At 42.8% G+C, this 15,415-nt stretch overlaps 1 protein-coding gene across 1 annotated transcript in view; it reads right to left on the reverse strand.

Annotated features, from left to right (window-relative positions):
* Tm9sf3 (transmembrane 9 superfamily member 3) overlaps positions 1-14,243 on the reverse strand; it is a 59,231-nt gene extending 44,988 nt beyond the window's left edge. Inside the window, exons 1-2 of the mRNA XM_036169237.1 lie at positions 13,980-14,243; positions 3,897-4,092 (exon numbers count right to left, since the gene is read on the reverse strand). Of these exons, the coding sequence (XP_036025130.1) occupies positions 3,897-4,092; positions 13,980-14,075 (292 nt within the window). The 5' untranslated portion in view covers positions 14,076-14,243. The remainder of the gene's footprint in view (positions 1-3,896; positions 4,093-13,979) is intronic.
* Between the last annotated feature and the right edge of the window lie 1,172 nt (positions 14,244-15,415).

A 15,415-nucleotide genomic window follows, 5' to 3' on the forward strand; every position in this document is an offset into this window, starting at 1 on the left:
ACTATTCCACCCAGGCAGATATCCGACTGGAAATGTTGCCTTTGGGAATGGGAGCAGCCAGGATGTTAGTCTATAAGGATTTAAACAGCACTGACATTTCTCCATAGTTGCAGAATTCTAAATTTACCAAACCACTCAAGGTAAAAAGAAACACAAAATGCCATCTGTATATTAGGTTAGAGTATTCAAAGAAGAAATAATTTAAAAGAAAACTAATATAGTATGTGGAAAGAAAGAATCCCTAAAAGTTACTATTTTTCAACTATCAATGCCCTTTATTATACCATAGGATTCTCAAATAATAGGGAAAGGTGCTGAGCAGTGACTTCCTCTGGTTAAGAATACTATCCCAGGTAGGCATGATGGCTCACACCTGTAATCTCAGCATTTGGGAAACTGAGACAGAGGATCGTAAGTTCAAAGCCAACATCAGCAAAAGCCAGCAAGGGATATACAATAAGCTCTAGGCTTAGGCTAACCTGGCCCACATGGTAATACCTTTACACACACACACACACACACACACACACACACACACACACACACAGAGGGGGGGCGGAGAAAAAGAAAGAGACAGAGAAAGACAGAGAGCGAGAGAGCAACAAAACAAACATAATTGATTCAGATCATTTAATAATCAAAAAGAACCAATTGTCATAAAAGTACACACTGTCCAGGTGCAAGAAAATTTATTAAGAGCTTACTCAGTCTTAGCAGCTAGGGTGTGCAAGAATGCACTAGCCTAATGGACCCAGCAGGAGAGTACAGTAGTTTGGGAACACATACAATTCTATGATCAGTAAACTAATAATCAGAACTGATAATATACAAACAAGTAGAATTCAGATCCATACTATGTATATTAGTAGGCACAGCAATCACCATTTCTCAAACATAAACTATATACCAGGTACTTTTAAAAGTACACTATCTCACTTAAAACTTAGTGATTCTATCAGGTATATTATTCCCCATGTTTCTCAGACAAGAACTACAAAAGATGAAAGAGATTGAATTATCTGCCTATAGCCACACAAGTACACACAAGCAGAGCTGAGCTGTACCATGTCTGACTCTAAAACACAAGTTCTTTCCACTCCATAACAGCAGTGTTCTAAGAGGTAGTATCCATAATCAGAAAGGAATGAAATCAGGCCTGGCTCAATGATCCTAACATAGACCTATGCTTATATTTAAGGCACTTTCTCTAAATGGCCTCAATTAGCATTTTTGTCTAGCACTAGCATATAAAAAAAGAAAAGAAAAGAAAGAAAGAAAGCTGTGCATAAAATCTGAAGTGAGAGGCATCTTAAAACGGTCTGTCTTCAGACCAAGACTATGGTTAGTTCCTTAGCATAATCTCTCTAGTGACCTTCAATACTACAAAATGGTACCAATCCAATTAGCCTGATAGAATCTGCTAGGTTAAAAAAAAAAAAGTAACTTTCTGGACACATGTATGTGTGTGTGTGTGTGTTTATATGCATGTGTGTGCAGTGTATGTGTGTTGTTTTCAAAATTTTACTTCATAAGAATATACCTTCAGAAAATCATTAACAGTCAAATGCTTGAAATGAAAAACTAAGAACCAATAGTAGCTGGTGCATGTGTGCAATCCCAGCACTCAGGAGGTGCAGACAAGAGAGTAAGAAGCTCAAGGCCTGCCTCAGCTACACAGCAAATTTGAGACCAGTCTGAGTTTCATGAGTCCCTATCTTAACATACCTCAAAATAATAAACAAACAAACAAACAAATAAATGCTTCACATTGAGACAGTACTGGTCTGGCATCTATAGCATTATTAGTATGTGTGATGTGCCATGAACAAATTGCCCATATCTGGGTCTCCAAAAGTGCATTCTACCTTTCAAAGTTTATAAAAATAGGAGTAACAATCAGGAACACTTCCAAAGCATGACCATCTCTATCCATGAACCAAAGAAACTAAAGCCTACAGTAGTGGGAAACAAAAATCAATTCCCACTGGCTACTTCATGTGGACTACCCAAGTTAAGCAGCTGTTTTGGCAGTATTCAGCTAAGGCGTAGAGCTAGCTGGCTAGGCCCCAAGGACTGCTACCTTTCAGGAGAATAACAACTGGTAGTTCTTTCATCCCTCAAGTGTTTAGCTTAATCTGAAAAGAAAATAAACCTCACTTTCAAGCTCATGGAAACAGCCTCTAACCATTTATCTCCATCTCAGACTCAAAGAAGTAGAAGAAGAAAGGAAGGTTAAAGACTGCTGAAGAAATATTTCTTCAGATAAGTAAGGCATAAGGGCTTCAAATCCAATGAAATCACTACACCAAAGCAGGATTTGTGGGTTTACTCTCTCTCACTGGCTCCTCTCTATTAAATGAGACATGTCTCCCGAATATGGAAAAGGAGACACTAGGTGGATAAATATAGTATTGAGACTCTCAAAGATCACATGTTCCAATTTAGTTTCTTCATGTTTGTGATTAAATATTTCAATTATCTTATTAAATTAAAACATATGCCTCAGGCTATGTTTCTAACACTCATAAAATTATAGGCCACACCACTGTGTTTTAAATTTACAATTCAATTTTATAATTAAGTCCCAAGGGACATTATGGGGGAGGTATAAAATGTGCACCCATTTTCAAAACAGTAACAAAAAAACCTGATAAATAACATAATTTAACAAATCAAAGTAACATTTCCTTCATATCTTATTTCATAGCCTACTCCCAATGCTCTAAAAATATCAGAAGGCAGTTCCTATTCATATTATACACCCATGGACTCAATGAAGTCAAAACTGGAGCAAATAATTTTACTAGTTGATACAGAAAAAGAAATGAAGCTAAAATCAAAGCTCCCGAGAACTATGCTCATGTTCTATTAAAAATCAAGACCCCTGACTAAAGATTCTGCATAACTCCAACTTCCTAGAGATGCTTTAGCCATAGTACTACCTATGCCTATGCAGGAACCAGTGCCTGTGCAGGGAACCAGTGGCTGTGCAGGAAACCAGTGGCTGTGCAGGGAACCAGTGGCTGTGCAGGGAACCAGTGCCTGTGCAGGGAACCAGTGCCTGTGCAGGAACCAGTGCCTGTGCAGGAACCAGTGCCTGTGCAGGAACCAGTGCCTGTGCAGGGAACCAGTGCCTGTGCAGGGAACCAGTGGCTGTGCAGGGAACCAGTGGCTGTGCAGGGAACCAGTGGCTGTGCAGGGAACCAGTGCCTGTGCAGGGAACCAGTGCCTGTGCAGGAACCAGTGCCTGTGCAGGGAACCAGTGCCTGTGCAGGGAACCAGTGGCTGTGCAGGAACCAGTGGCTGTGCAGGAACCAGTGGCTGTGCAGGAACCAGTGCCTGTGCAGGAACCAGTGGCTGTGCAGGAACCAGTGGCTGTGCAGGAACCAGTGGCTGTGCAGGGAACCAGTGCCTGTGCAGGAACCAGTGCCTGTGCAGGAACCAGTGCCTGTGCAGGGAATACTCTAACAAACTTCACAGAAGAACACACTAAGATTAAATACACCGTTTCACAGACAGCTCCATAGGCTTCCTCTCAAGTTTAACAGTGTCTGACTTAAATCTTAAATATTCTATAGGTGCTAAGAGGATGAATTACACTCTGAGTATATTGTACAAGTTAAATCTGTGGTTTTACACGAACTTCTCAGAAACCACATATCCCTTTGGAGACCCACACCTCCAAAACTTATTTACTATGAATTTTATGAGGTCTTTCCTGGCCATATATGTATCTAATAACTAAAGATTTACCAGAAAAAATACTTTTCAGATAGAACTATGTTAGAGAAGCATTCTGTTAACAATTTACTTGGCTAAACAGCCTATAATGTACAACCCCATATAATAAAATTACCTGGCCCCAATGTCAGCAAGGACTATTAATGTTGACCTACCTTTAAATTTAATATCCAGGCCACTAAATTCTAATTCAACTCCTTGAAGTGCTTCTCCCAAAGTTTCATGGTAATGACTGATACTTTTTTTTGACCCTACGCAGAATGGAAGTGAAAAGTATTTATATGTTTCTTGGCGATTGTGGTAGGGTCCAACAGTATTCATCCATAAAACAACTTCTTCTTTATCTTGATACTGTAACAAGAAAAACAAGACATGTGCTTTTAAAATGTCTAATTCAGTTAACTGTATTGTCTACATTCATGCTAAAAAGGTGAAACAGTAGAAACTTAATCTGAGTAGCAATGCCCACACTTTCAAAATCACGCTTCATGATTCTAAAATTTTATTCTGACTGTGGTCTCAGGATCCATTGTCTCCAAACTTTGTTTTACAAAAGACAGTATTTTTAAAAAGTCCAACGGCTCGTAAAGTAGGTAATAGTAAGCCCTAAACCAACAAAATTTGACAGGGAAACCTGCACAAGGAAGGAGGAAACAAAATTAACAGCTTATCTAGACCCTCATGTTAATCATTAGATTCCCTCCTCCCACAAACTAATGTCAGCACAAATAAATACAACCTTCCTTCTCTCAGTCTTTCCCACAGATATTGGTCAAAGTACTAGACAAGAGACAAATAACTAAAAAGAGAAAAGCAACATTGTGAAACCAGCATGGGAACAATCAAAGCCAATCCCACCTGTCAAGAAAGACTCTCCTTGCATGTATATTTCTTTGAATAATTAATTATCTAACTATCTAGATATCTAGATTCACTCTAACTATCAGTGAATATTACATGTCGCCACATATAGGACCAGGACAGCCAACTTCAACTTTGTATGGCCCAGCAGTAGATCTGCCAAAGATTTCTTAAAATCTCTATGAATTTAAAATTCATAGCAATATTAACTAGACACTATCAGATTTCTTTTTTAAAATATTTTTAAATTGTGTGCGTGCATGCGTGTGTGTGTGTGTGTGTGTGTGTGTGTGTGTGTGTGTGCGCGCGCGCGCGCGCGCGCACTCCAGAGGCATCAAATCTACCCAGAACTGGAGGTACAAGGATTTGTGAGCTGCTCTGTATGGATGCTAGGAACCAAACTCTGGTCATCTACAAGATCAGTAAATAAAGTTAACTAACAGTAAAAAAGTTGATCCAATGGAATAATATTTACGAAGTGCCTAGCATGTGCCAACAATTGTGTTGGTCACTGAGGATCCTGTTTTTAACAGAATGTGTTCCCCACCCTATTGATCCCTTAAAGGGAAAAGGGGGGAAAAAATCATGTAACAGGAAGCTATCCAACTAGCAACTACAGGAATTTCTATTTCCAGTTCTCCCACAGAAAACTGATCAATAAACACTTTCAACAAAAATCTATCATTTTTTTCTTTTTTGGTTTTTTGAGACATGGTTTCTCTGGGTAACCCTGACTGTCCTGGAACTAGCTCTATAGACTAAGCTGGCCTCTAACTCACAGAGATCTGCCTGGCTCTGCCTCCCAAGTGCTGGGATTAAAGGCGTACAACCATCACCACCCCAAACCTACCATGTTTACAACCAAATTCACCCTACTCAAATCCACCAGTTTCAACTCTGTTTTCCTAATGATACTACAATTCTCTAGACAAGGAGATTCAAACCCAAGGGTCTTTGTCTTCTAAAGAACCCCATACCACTAACTTATCTACTCTTACCCCAAAAATCGGCTTCTTCCTTTCTGCTCATAACACCACCACCCTAAAACATACTAAATGCCTGATTTTCACACAAGACATCATTCAGGTCACCAAAGACACAAAAACTATCTTACTGTTCAAATACACAGGCAGCATATAGCAAGCCCTAAGTTAGATATGAAGACATAGGACAATAAAAAGATCCTTCTTGCTTGGCAGAGTGGTATATGCCAGGCATGGTGACACATTAATCCCAGCATCTGGGAGGCAGAGAAAGGAGGTTCTAAGTTCAAGGCCAGCCTGGTCTATGCAGTGCATTCCAGACCAGCCAGAGCTACATAGTCAGATCATGTCTCAAAAATAAAAATTACTTTTCTTCCTTCAAGTTCCCAATCCACACAGAACCATACAAGTAAATGATTAACAATGGCGGAAAGGTTATGATTACAGAGAGCTATTGTAGCAACAACAAAGGAACAATTAATTCCACTTTAGCAGAGAAAAGTCAGAGTGAATAGTAATAAAGAAAACCATAAGCTGCTTCAATTAAGTTCAGGGAACTACTACAGCTAATCTCCACTTGTGAAGTAAAGAATCAAGGGTCTGAGTACAGATGTCTCCACAGACCTCCATCCATAACCATTCCTTTTATTCGGGGGCACGATTGACAGGTCTGTATGTAAGTCACTGTTCTCCCATAATGCACAACCACAGAGCACTAATCAAAGTACTTCTTTCTACTTACACACCCTCAGAATCCTCCAAACTGAGATCTACAACAACCACTCCTCTCTATTAGAGTTCCAAGAATTAAAACCTACTTACCAAGTCGAAATGTTACAATGTACAAAAGTATTTAATACCACTGGTAGACACTGAAGAAATGGTGACATGTTAAAGTTCACTGGAGACTTGGTCTCAAGTATGCACTGACTATAACATCAGAGATAAAAGATAGGAGAGGGCACAACACTTGAGAATGGAAGAGCATATAGAAGTGCCCACTAATGAGAACCTGGCCATGAATCCTGCCAAGTCTGTACAAGAAAACACCTTTGAGATAAACCTCACAATATGTGTATTGTTTAGAAATTTTAAAAAATAACATAATTATTTCTTTAGCCGGGCAGTGGTGGTGCACACCTTTAATCCCAGCACTTGGGAGGCAGAGCCAGGTGGATCTCTGTGAGTTCAAGGCCAGCCTGGGCTACCAAGTGAGTTCCAGGAAAGGCGCAAAGCTACACAGGGAAACCCTGTCTCGAAAAACCAAAAAAAAAAAAAAAAAAAACATAATTTTTTCTTTAAAGTAAGCCATTCACTTATTTTATATACACTGATACAGTTCAAGGATTACCATGTACATTAAACCCACATTCTGAGGTTAGTCATCTGGAACATCTGTGAAGCCAAGAACTACAACAAAAATGTGCACATTCTCTGGTCTAAGATGTTCTCTAGGACTAAGGTAGTGGCCAGAAACACAAAGCTGCAGGTGAACTGTAAGAACTGTAACAACATGTCCCATTCTGCAGTCTACGACTCTCTGGGAACAGGACTCAAATAGTAATCTGGAGCACACTGGAGTTGCAGGTGAAACAATGCTTCACTTCTTTCACAGGGCTCCTTTATGCACTCAAATACAATGAACTCAAAATGTTTATTACTTCATCCTAGACTTTATTTGACTCTGAAAATAAGAGCTCCCGAGCAAGGTCAAGAATTCATTCTCATGGTGGCACATACTAATCGTACACTCAGGAAGTTGTAGCAGGAGGATTATGAGTTTGAAGCCAGTCTAGGCTACAGAGTAAGATCCTGTCTCAAGAAAAACCAGTTTTATCTTAAGAGAAAAAACATGTTTAAAGATATCTTGAAGCTCAAAGAACCAAAAGGAAGATTTCAACGAACTGTGTAAGGAGATGGGAGAGCCTTTTCTCCCCTCAAGCTGCAGACAAATTCTCTGAGCTCCTGAAGTCTGGAAGAAGGCTTTTCCTTCACTAATCTACCTCTTAGAAACTAGCTTCTGCGGTAAAGGTGGGTCTAATTCCCTCCCAAAACATCCCAACAAGTCCTAGCAAACACTTAAAATACTTTGCTTAGGAAAACTGCACTGGGCAACGGCACTTAGAAACAGGATTTAAAGTTTACCGAGCAATGTGTCTGGAGGAAAGGACTGTCAAGGAAGCACAGCAGAGGTCCCTAGCATAACAGTAATTCCTTCCGTCTGAAGCCTCTGGGAAGTGGGGAAGAAAGGAGAACGCAGCTTCTCCCAACCCTCAGAAGCCTCTCCCTGGAACACTCCTTCCGCACCGTCCACTCCAGTTGAAAGGCCCTGTCCTCCTCTCCTCTTGTACGTCACCTTTCTCTTCTGTCTCTCCTTGTAATCCACCATGCCCCCCATCTTTTCTCCAGGTAGTCCAATTCCACTTGCCCTTCAGAAGTGCTGACCACTCCTTTCTCAATTTGTCAGGTAAGGTCTTAACCGACCACCCCCTAGCACAGCATGACCTTATCAGCTTCAGTGGTAGCACCACACTAGCTGCCATTTTATAACCACATACCAGCAGCTAGGCATAGTCCTAAAGCCTTTGTGTCAACATGATCTCTTCTCAAAACTCTGTAAGATAGGCCATATCATGCCTGTTTTACAGATTCAAAGCAAAAACAAGAGCGATGTTAAATAGCCAGAAATGGTAGACTACACCAGTAAATCCCAGCCTTTGGAAGGCTGAGGTAGAGGCAAAAGAAGTCTGATGCCATATCAAGCTCCATAGCAAATTCTAGGTCAGCCTTGGTTACCCAGGAAGACCTTGTCTCATAAATAAATTGTTCAAGCTTATATAATTATTAGTACCAAGTTTACAACTTAGCACTATACTTTTGCTGACTTCTAAAAAGTTTTATGAACCAAAAAGGAAAAATGAATTTTTTAAAAAAAGCATATCTGTACAGAATAACAAAAGTGCACAGCCTCAGGGCCAACCTTTTCACTTGAGACTTGAATCTGCCCTAAAGGAAAACTTCAGATACTACGTGCACCCTGATCTCTAAAGTCAAGACCTTCTCAAGTATAGTGTTGGGTCCCATTTATTCTGTTTGTTTGAGGTGAGGACCCCAAAGTTTTATTCCCTGACAGAGGTCGTCAATTTTTCCCTCAAGAGGAACACTGAAAAACCTGTTGCTGACCTCTTTCTAAAATCAGGAAATCAGAAATTATGCTGCACACTAAGGATCAGGAGCTCAGGATAAGGCCTCCAATGCTACCTTTCATTTTACAGGAAAGGAACATGTTGACTTCAAAGTGCTTTTACCAGAGAAAGCAAAATCCGTTTCTGCAAATATTTCAGAAATTAGTTTCAAAAGCCTTTCAATTATTTAAAACCACACATAAGGAAGCTAATAAAAATAAATTGGAAGTGCAGTTTTGAATCATAGGTTGAAATAACCATTCTTTCTTAAAATAGCTTTGTACCTAAACTTTCAGTCTATCATTAAGTACAACCCAAAACAGGTTCAAGTACAGCATTTCCTACAAGTCAAATCTGTACCAGCACATTCACAAACTCACTTACAGGACATGCTGTATTCTCAAGATAAACCTTCAAATATGTTTCTAACATTCCTATACTTCTAACAGAGTAAGACAAAGGCTGCTTTGCCAGGCAAACAAATCCTACTTCAAGGGCTAGAGAGCTGATTCAGTAGTTAGGAGCACTTGCTGCTCTTGGAGAGGCTTCAGGTTCAGTTCTCAGCACCCATATGGCAGCTCACAGCCAGCTGTAGTTCCTGTTCTAGGGGGAATCTAAGGCCCACTCTGGTCTTCATGGCCACTGCATGCACATAGTACCTTTATACAAGCCAAACATCCATACACAGAAAATAAGTCTTTCTTAAACCCTTTTTCCAAATCAGTGGTACAATATAAAATGTTTCTGGTAGAGGGCAAGTAAGCCATCCTAGACACAAGTGGGGTCCTCCCCACATCAGAAGTCCTGAAACTACAATTACAAAGGACTACAAAGAAACGGGGTCCCAGGAGGGAACCTAAGATTATGACCTTTTCGATCACTGTGCTTTAAGCAAGCTTCATGCTTCCAGCACTGAGGATCTTTGTCCCTAATGGTTACCTACACACGCAAGTCACTCAGCAGACACTAGCTGAGTACTCCCAGACTAAGCACAGTGCCACAGCACATATGTAGCAGGTGTGAAGGGGGACACAAACGACAAGACACAACCTTGTGATCATGTTGAGAAAAAGAACCCATAAAACCCCCAAGTGCTTTTCACCCACCGAGCAACCCTTACTCCCTTCACTTAAAGGCCTTTGGGGGGGGGGGGGGATCCTCATGTAGTCCTGGCTGGCCTGGAACTCACAGAGGTCTATCTGCCTGTCTCCCAGTGCTAGGATTAAAGGTGTGTAGCACTACATCTGGCTTTTGATGACCCTACAATCATGTAATAAGAGACTGTGTTCAGTGAGTGGAAGTATTCTTTAGTTTTAACTTCAAACAGTATGTCCTATAATCTACAGTCCAACTTTTAAAAACTAAAAGGAGCACACTTTCCAGAAGTTGACAGCACATTCTCTTCTCATTATTTTTCTAAGATTATCAGAAGAATTTTGGATCAATCAGCCCATAAAGAATACTGGGGGCTCAGTGGGTAAAGGTACTTGCTGCTAAGCCTGCCAGCCTGAATGTCAGTTCCAAGTCTATATGGTAGAACCATCTCCCACAAGAATACTATCTGGATCAAATGGCAAGCTAAATCCTAGGTAAGTAGTAGATACAGAAAGGGGAAAGAAAGGAGGACTTTGGGGATAATAAGTAGTAGTCACTCCTCCTTAGAACCAGCTACTAATTTGGGGAACCTATTACAAAATGTAACTATCTAACCAGGAATAATGATGCATACTACTAGCCTCAGCTATTCAAAAAGCAGGAGAATCACTTGAACTCAGCCAAGAATTCCTGACTGGCTTGGCCAACACTGAGACTCCATCCCCCAAAAAGATCAACAGCAAAGGACTAGAGAGACGGCCAAGCAGTTAAGAGTGCTAATTATCTTCCAGAGGACCATGGTTTGGCTCACCACCACCTAAAACTCCAGTTCCAAGGGATCCAACACCTTCCTATAGCCTCCAAGGGCAAATGCACACATGCACACACTCTGATACAGGCACATGTGCATAAATAACAAATTTTTACAAATAAAAATATTTTAAAAGCATTAAGAAATAGGCAGGACCCTTTGTTCAAAAGTAACTTCAAGATGGTGATGAGTGGGCAATGAGAGTAGAGTCCTGCCTGACTGTTCATGCCACCTGCCCACTGTGCCCACAAGCTAGCCCTACTCCTTCCAACGCTAGTACGGACTTCCCAGTAACAACACATGGACCTAGGCTCATCCAAACGTTTCTTCACACACCCAAAAGTTCTATCAATTTTTTTACAATCCTGTTTTAAAATAAATGAGCTGTAGAGTACATCACCTGAGTCGACTAAAGACATTACCATGGCCTACAAAGGTGGCTCAGTTGGTGAAGTCCTTTACCCACATAAGAAAACAGAGGAGGTGGTAACACTTGCAATGCCAGCACTTGGGAGGGAGACAGGAGGGCTCCTGGGGCTTGTTGACTAGCTAGTCCAGCCTACTGAGTGAGCTTGAGAACCAGTGAAAAAAAAAAACCTCTAACCTCTACACGCATGCTCTCACACACACACACACACACACACACACACACACACACCATACCCATATACGAAGACACAGACCATTTGTTTTCAAGACTTATTTACTTGCAGAATGTGTGGAATCAAATCCCACCTCTATCACTACTGGGTGCAACCTCCTACACATGACCACCTCTCTAGTCCTCTTTCCTTATCTATTAGAAGGGTGCATCATCCGCTTCCCAAGGTTATTTATTTGGGGGTTCTGTGATTTCAAACTGGGGCCTTGCACACCACAAGCAATATACACTTACTGTGAGTTAATAAAGAGAGAGCACTTACAACAGGACCAAGCACATACTATTCCAGGTCGTATTGGTGTCACATCTGTGATGTCTTAACAGGAAATGGTCTAAGGGGCAAGCTTAGCTTGTGAAAGATGTTCTTTAATTAAAATTTTAATCCCACAGTGTTTTTTTAAACACCCACTCAGCAATCTTCACTTGACAATTTGTCTCTTCCCAAAATATCAATTCTGTCTTCACTAGCTACTTCTGCCTTCTTAGAATTTAAAAAAAAAAAAAAAAAATTACTTGATTAGAGAGAGCCCTATTATCCAGCCAAGGTGAAGATCTATGTTTCAAGAAATATTTACAAGAAACTTAGAAAAAGTAAAGGATCTGTTCAATGTAGACATGCAATGATTTTCTCAATTTTTGTCCAGAAACCATCTCACATGTGCCATATCATCTTCACACTAAGTCCTTTTGGGACAATAGTGCAGATCAGAGATACAGCCTTGCTTGGCATTTGTGAAGCCATGTCTTTTAGTCCCAGTACCGGGGGTGAAGGGTGAGGGGTGGGAAGTCTCCTTTTATCAAATATTTTATATGCATAAAAATTAAAACATCCCAGGTATAGCCAGACGTGATAGTGCACATCTTTAATCCCAGCACTGGGAGGCAAAGGCAGGCGGATCTCTGTGAGTTTGAGGCCAGCCTGGTCTACAGAGCCAGTTCCAGGACAGCAAGGGCTACACAAATATACCCTGTCTCAAAAAAAGAAACATTCCATTCAGTAGTGGAGTATGTACCTACAACACACAAGGGCCTGGGTTCAATCCCAGTGAGTGAGTGAATGAATGAATGAATGAATGAATGAAGTAAATAAATGACATTCCTAGCAATATTTGATTGAATTGAGCAGTTCAGAGCACTGTTGCTCTTGCAGAGCTCCCAGGTTTGGTTCTCAGCATTCACTGTAACCCCAGCTCTGACACCTCTTCTGGCCTCTAAGACACTTGGCACATACATGATGCACATACTTTTATTCGGGCAAAACTGTCACATAAAATAAGAGTAAATAAACTTTAAAATGTTTATCATGGAAACTGCCACTTACATATTAAATTTGTGAATTATGCTAGTTTTTGTACACTTACAATTTATTAAATTATAAACTAAGGCCTCTCCTAATAGAGATATAAAATACAAGATTTAAAAAGTATATAATATAAATCTGTATGTCTATATGGTGGGACTAATAAAAGTTGAGGAAACTGAAGTACTAAAAAATTATCAAATACTCTTTTAAACTACTGAACAAAAGGATACTTGCTGGGTACTTAAATCATTCCAGTCTATACATAGTCTCTGTATACTATACAAAAGAAAAAAAAATTACCAATTCAGTGTTTCTCTGAAAAAACTTACATATACACACAATTAGATTCTGGCTAAAATAAGATGTCAGCTAATCCAGGCCATAGAACAAAGTTTTGTTAATTACAAACAAAACCTTAAAGTCTGGCCCCTTAAATGAGAATGCCCTCACTTCCCCACCGATCAGCTATAACCGGACATTCTCCATATACACAACTTCTCAGGCAAAATTTCTATCAATAAAACAAAAACAATTATTCGCCAAGCAATCTTCTAGATTTATCTAACTTTCCTTGCTTCCCGCATCTATCACTCTGAAAAAAAAGAAAACCACAGCGTACAGCTCTAGGTGAAAGTCAATTCTAGCGTCATTAAATCCAAGCTTTGATGTGAAAATACAATTAAATAAGCCGCCAATCAACTTCAGACCAAATGCAAAAGGGAGTGGGGGTGTGGCCTGAGGGCTGGGTGACTCGAGCCCCTCGGGTCAGACCTGCCCCAGTTAGAGGCCGACCACCCGGACCCGACGTCTTCTGGGGACTCAGGGAGCCGGACAAAGTTACAGGAAAGGCCTGGGACCTAGTGCGTGCGGGGTGAAGACGTGTCTGCGTGTAAACCGTTCACACCTCCGGTTCACTGAAGCTGTCCCCCCACCCCACCGTTTAAATCCGGTTCCGACAGAGGACAGAGGGAAAAGGCCGGAGCGGGCCACGAAGTGATGGGTATTTCCTGGCTGGCAAGCGCCTGGTGAACACGGTGCATCCATCTTCCGCCGTGTTGTGTCCCACAGCGTCCGGTTTCCCGGCTCCAGAGCCCGCTACTGAGCGACCCCCCGCGCCCCAGCCCTGAGAGGCGGAGCCGAGGAGCAAGGCCCAGGCCGCCGGGAGTGCTCGAAAATGCCTCCTCCCAGCTCCCGCGGATCCGGCCCCGCCATGCCCGACCGGAAGGAGCGCTCGGGCGGACGCGGGGCTGCACCGGGGCCTCCAGGCCGCACCCGGCCTGGCGGGGGAGGCAAGCGGGGGAGCGGGCCGGGGGCGACCGCGCGGCTCGCTTCGCCTCACCGTGTGTTCGTGCTCGTCAGACCGAGCCCGGGGCAGCAGCAGCAGCAACAACGCGGCGGCCGCCGCCACGCCAGGAGCGCCCGGCAGCGGCCTCATCCTCCGCGCTCCCACAGGCCGGGCGCCGGCCCACCGACTCCTCCTCCGCCGCTGCCGCCGATTCACATCCACCGGGCGCGGACAGACGCACGGGGCCCGGGCCCAGCCGCTGCCTCCGCCGCCGTCACCGCCCGCTCCGCGCCGCCCCCGCCCCCCGGCCTCCGAGCCTCTTCCTCTGACTCAGCCACGTCATCCGGCCACCCCGGCACACGCCGGAAGTCCTCCCGACGCGGGGCCGCAACCGCCGCCGGCGCGCGCAGGCGGTGGAGCTGAAGGGTTCCGGGACCGGCGTGCAGCCGATCGCTCTGCTTCAGCCTCGGCCTGAGCCCTCGCGCTGTCAAGCCGAAGCCGCCCGCGGTCGTAACCTTGGCTTCCTAGCTCGCCGTGACTGCGAAGCAGGGCGGGTCATCTCACCGAGGGCCCGAGGCTCATCGCTAGAACACCCTTGTCCATTTAGCCCAGAGAATGAGCTCCCAAGCTTCTTTATGGAAGATGGTCATTAAAACTTGTCCAGGTTGTGTTGGGTGTTTTAACATCACCGAGTGCTGATGGAACTTATGTTCAGTCAAGAGATGTGGGCTAAGTAGACGTTCATTTGTTGGCCTACATATTGGTTTTTCTCCCATCATCCTCAGTCATAAATGTGTCCTGAAATGGAAGCGCCTCAGAGCACCAATCACGTGTTCTTATTTTCTGCACCTAAACCGGTAGTAAGGAGCTAGGTTTGGTTTCTCACTCTTGTAACCTCAGCACTCAAGAAGCTAGACTGTTGAGACAAAACAAGAGAAGGAAAAAACAAAAAATGAAGTCAAGCAGGTCATGGTGGTGCAGGCCTGTGATCCCAGCACTTCAGGGACAGAGGCAGAGTTGCTGAGAGACTGGAGCCAGTCTTATCTACAGACCAGCCAGGCTACATAGCAAGGCCCCATCTCATACCAAAACATATTAAGGACTCAGAAAAACCTGTCAAATGAACAGAACAGTCCTCTAAATGTGGGACTTTGGAGGGGAAGTGCCCTACCCATCAGTGTTGGGTAGAGCCTAGCATTTGGTCCTGTAATATCTCAACAGCCATTAATCCATACCACCATATTGTGCAGAAGTCTAAACAAGATCTCACCAACAATCTTCCTTCCCTGGTCATTCCCGCAGAGTGCCAGAATAATTACCTACAAAGAAATCAGATTACATCGCATTATCCAAAACACACACTGAATAGTGAATAAGTCATGGAATCATCATGAGGATTTCATCTGCCAGGCGCTACTTGATACTCACACAGACCCTATGCAACAGTATCTTCAGTGTGTTAACAGAAAAATAACTGAAGCTCAGGTTGG

This window comes from Onychomys torridus, chromosome 1 (assembly GCF_903995425.1).
Source record: "Onychomys torridus chromosome 1, mOncTor1.1, whole genome shotgun sequence".
Lineage (NCBI taxonomy): Eukaryota > Metazoa > Chordata > Mammalia > Rodentia > Cricetidae > Onychomys > Onychomys torridus.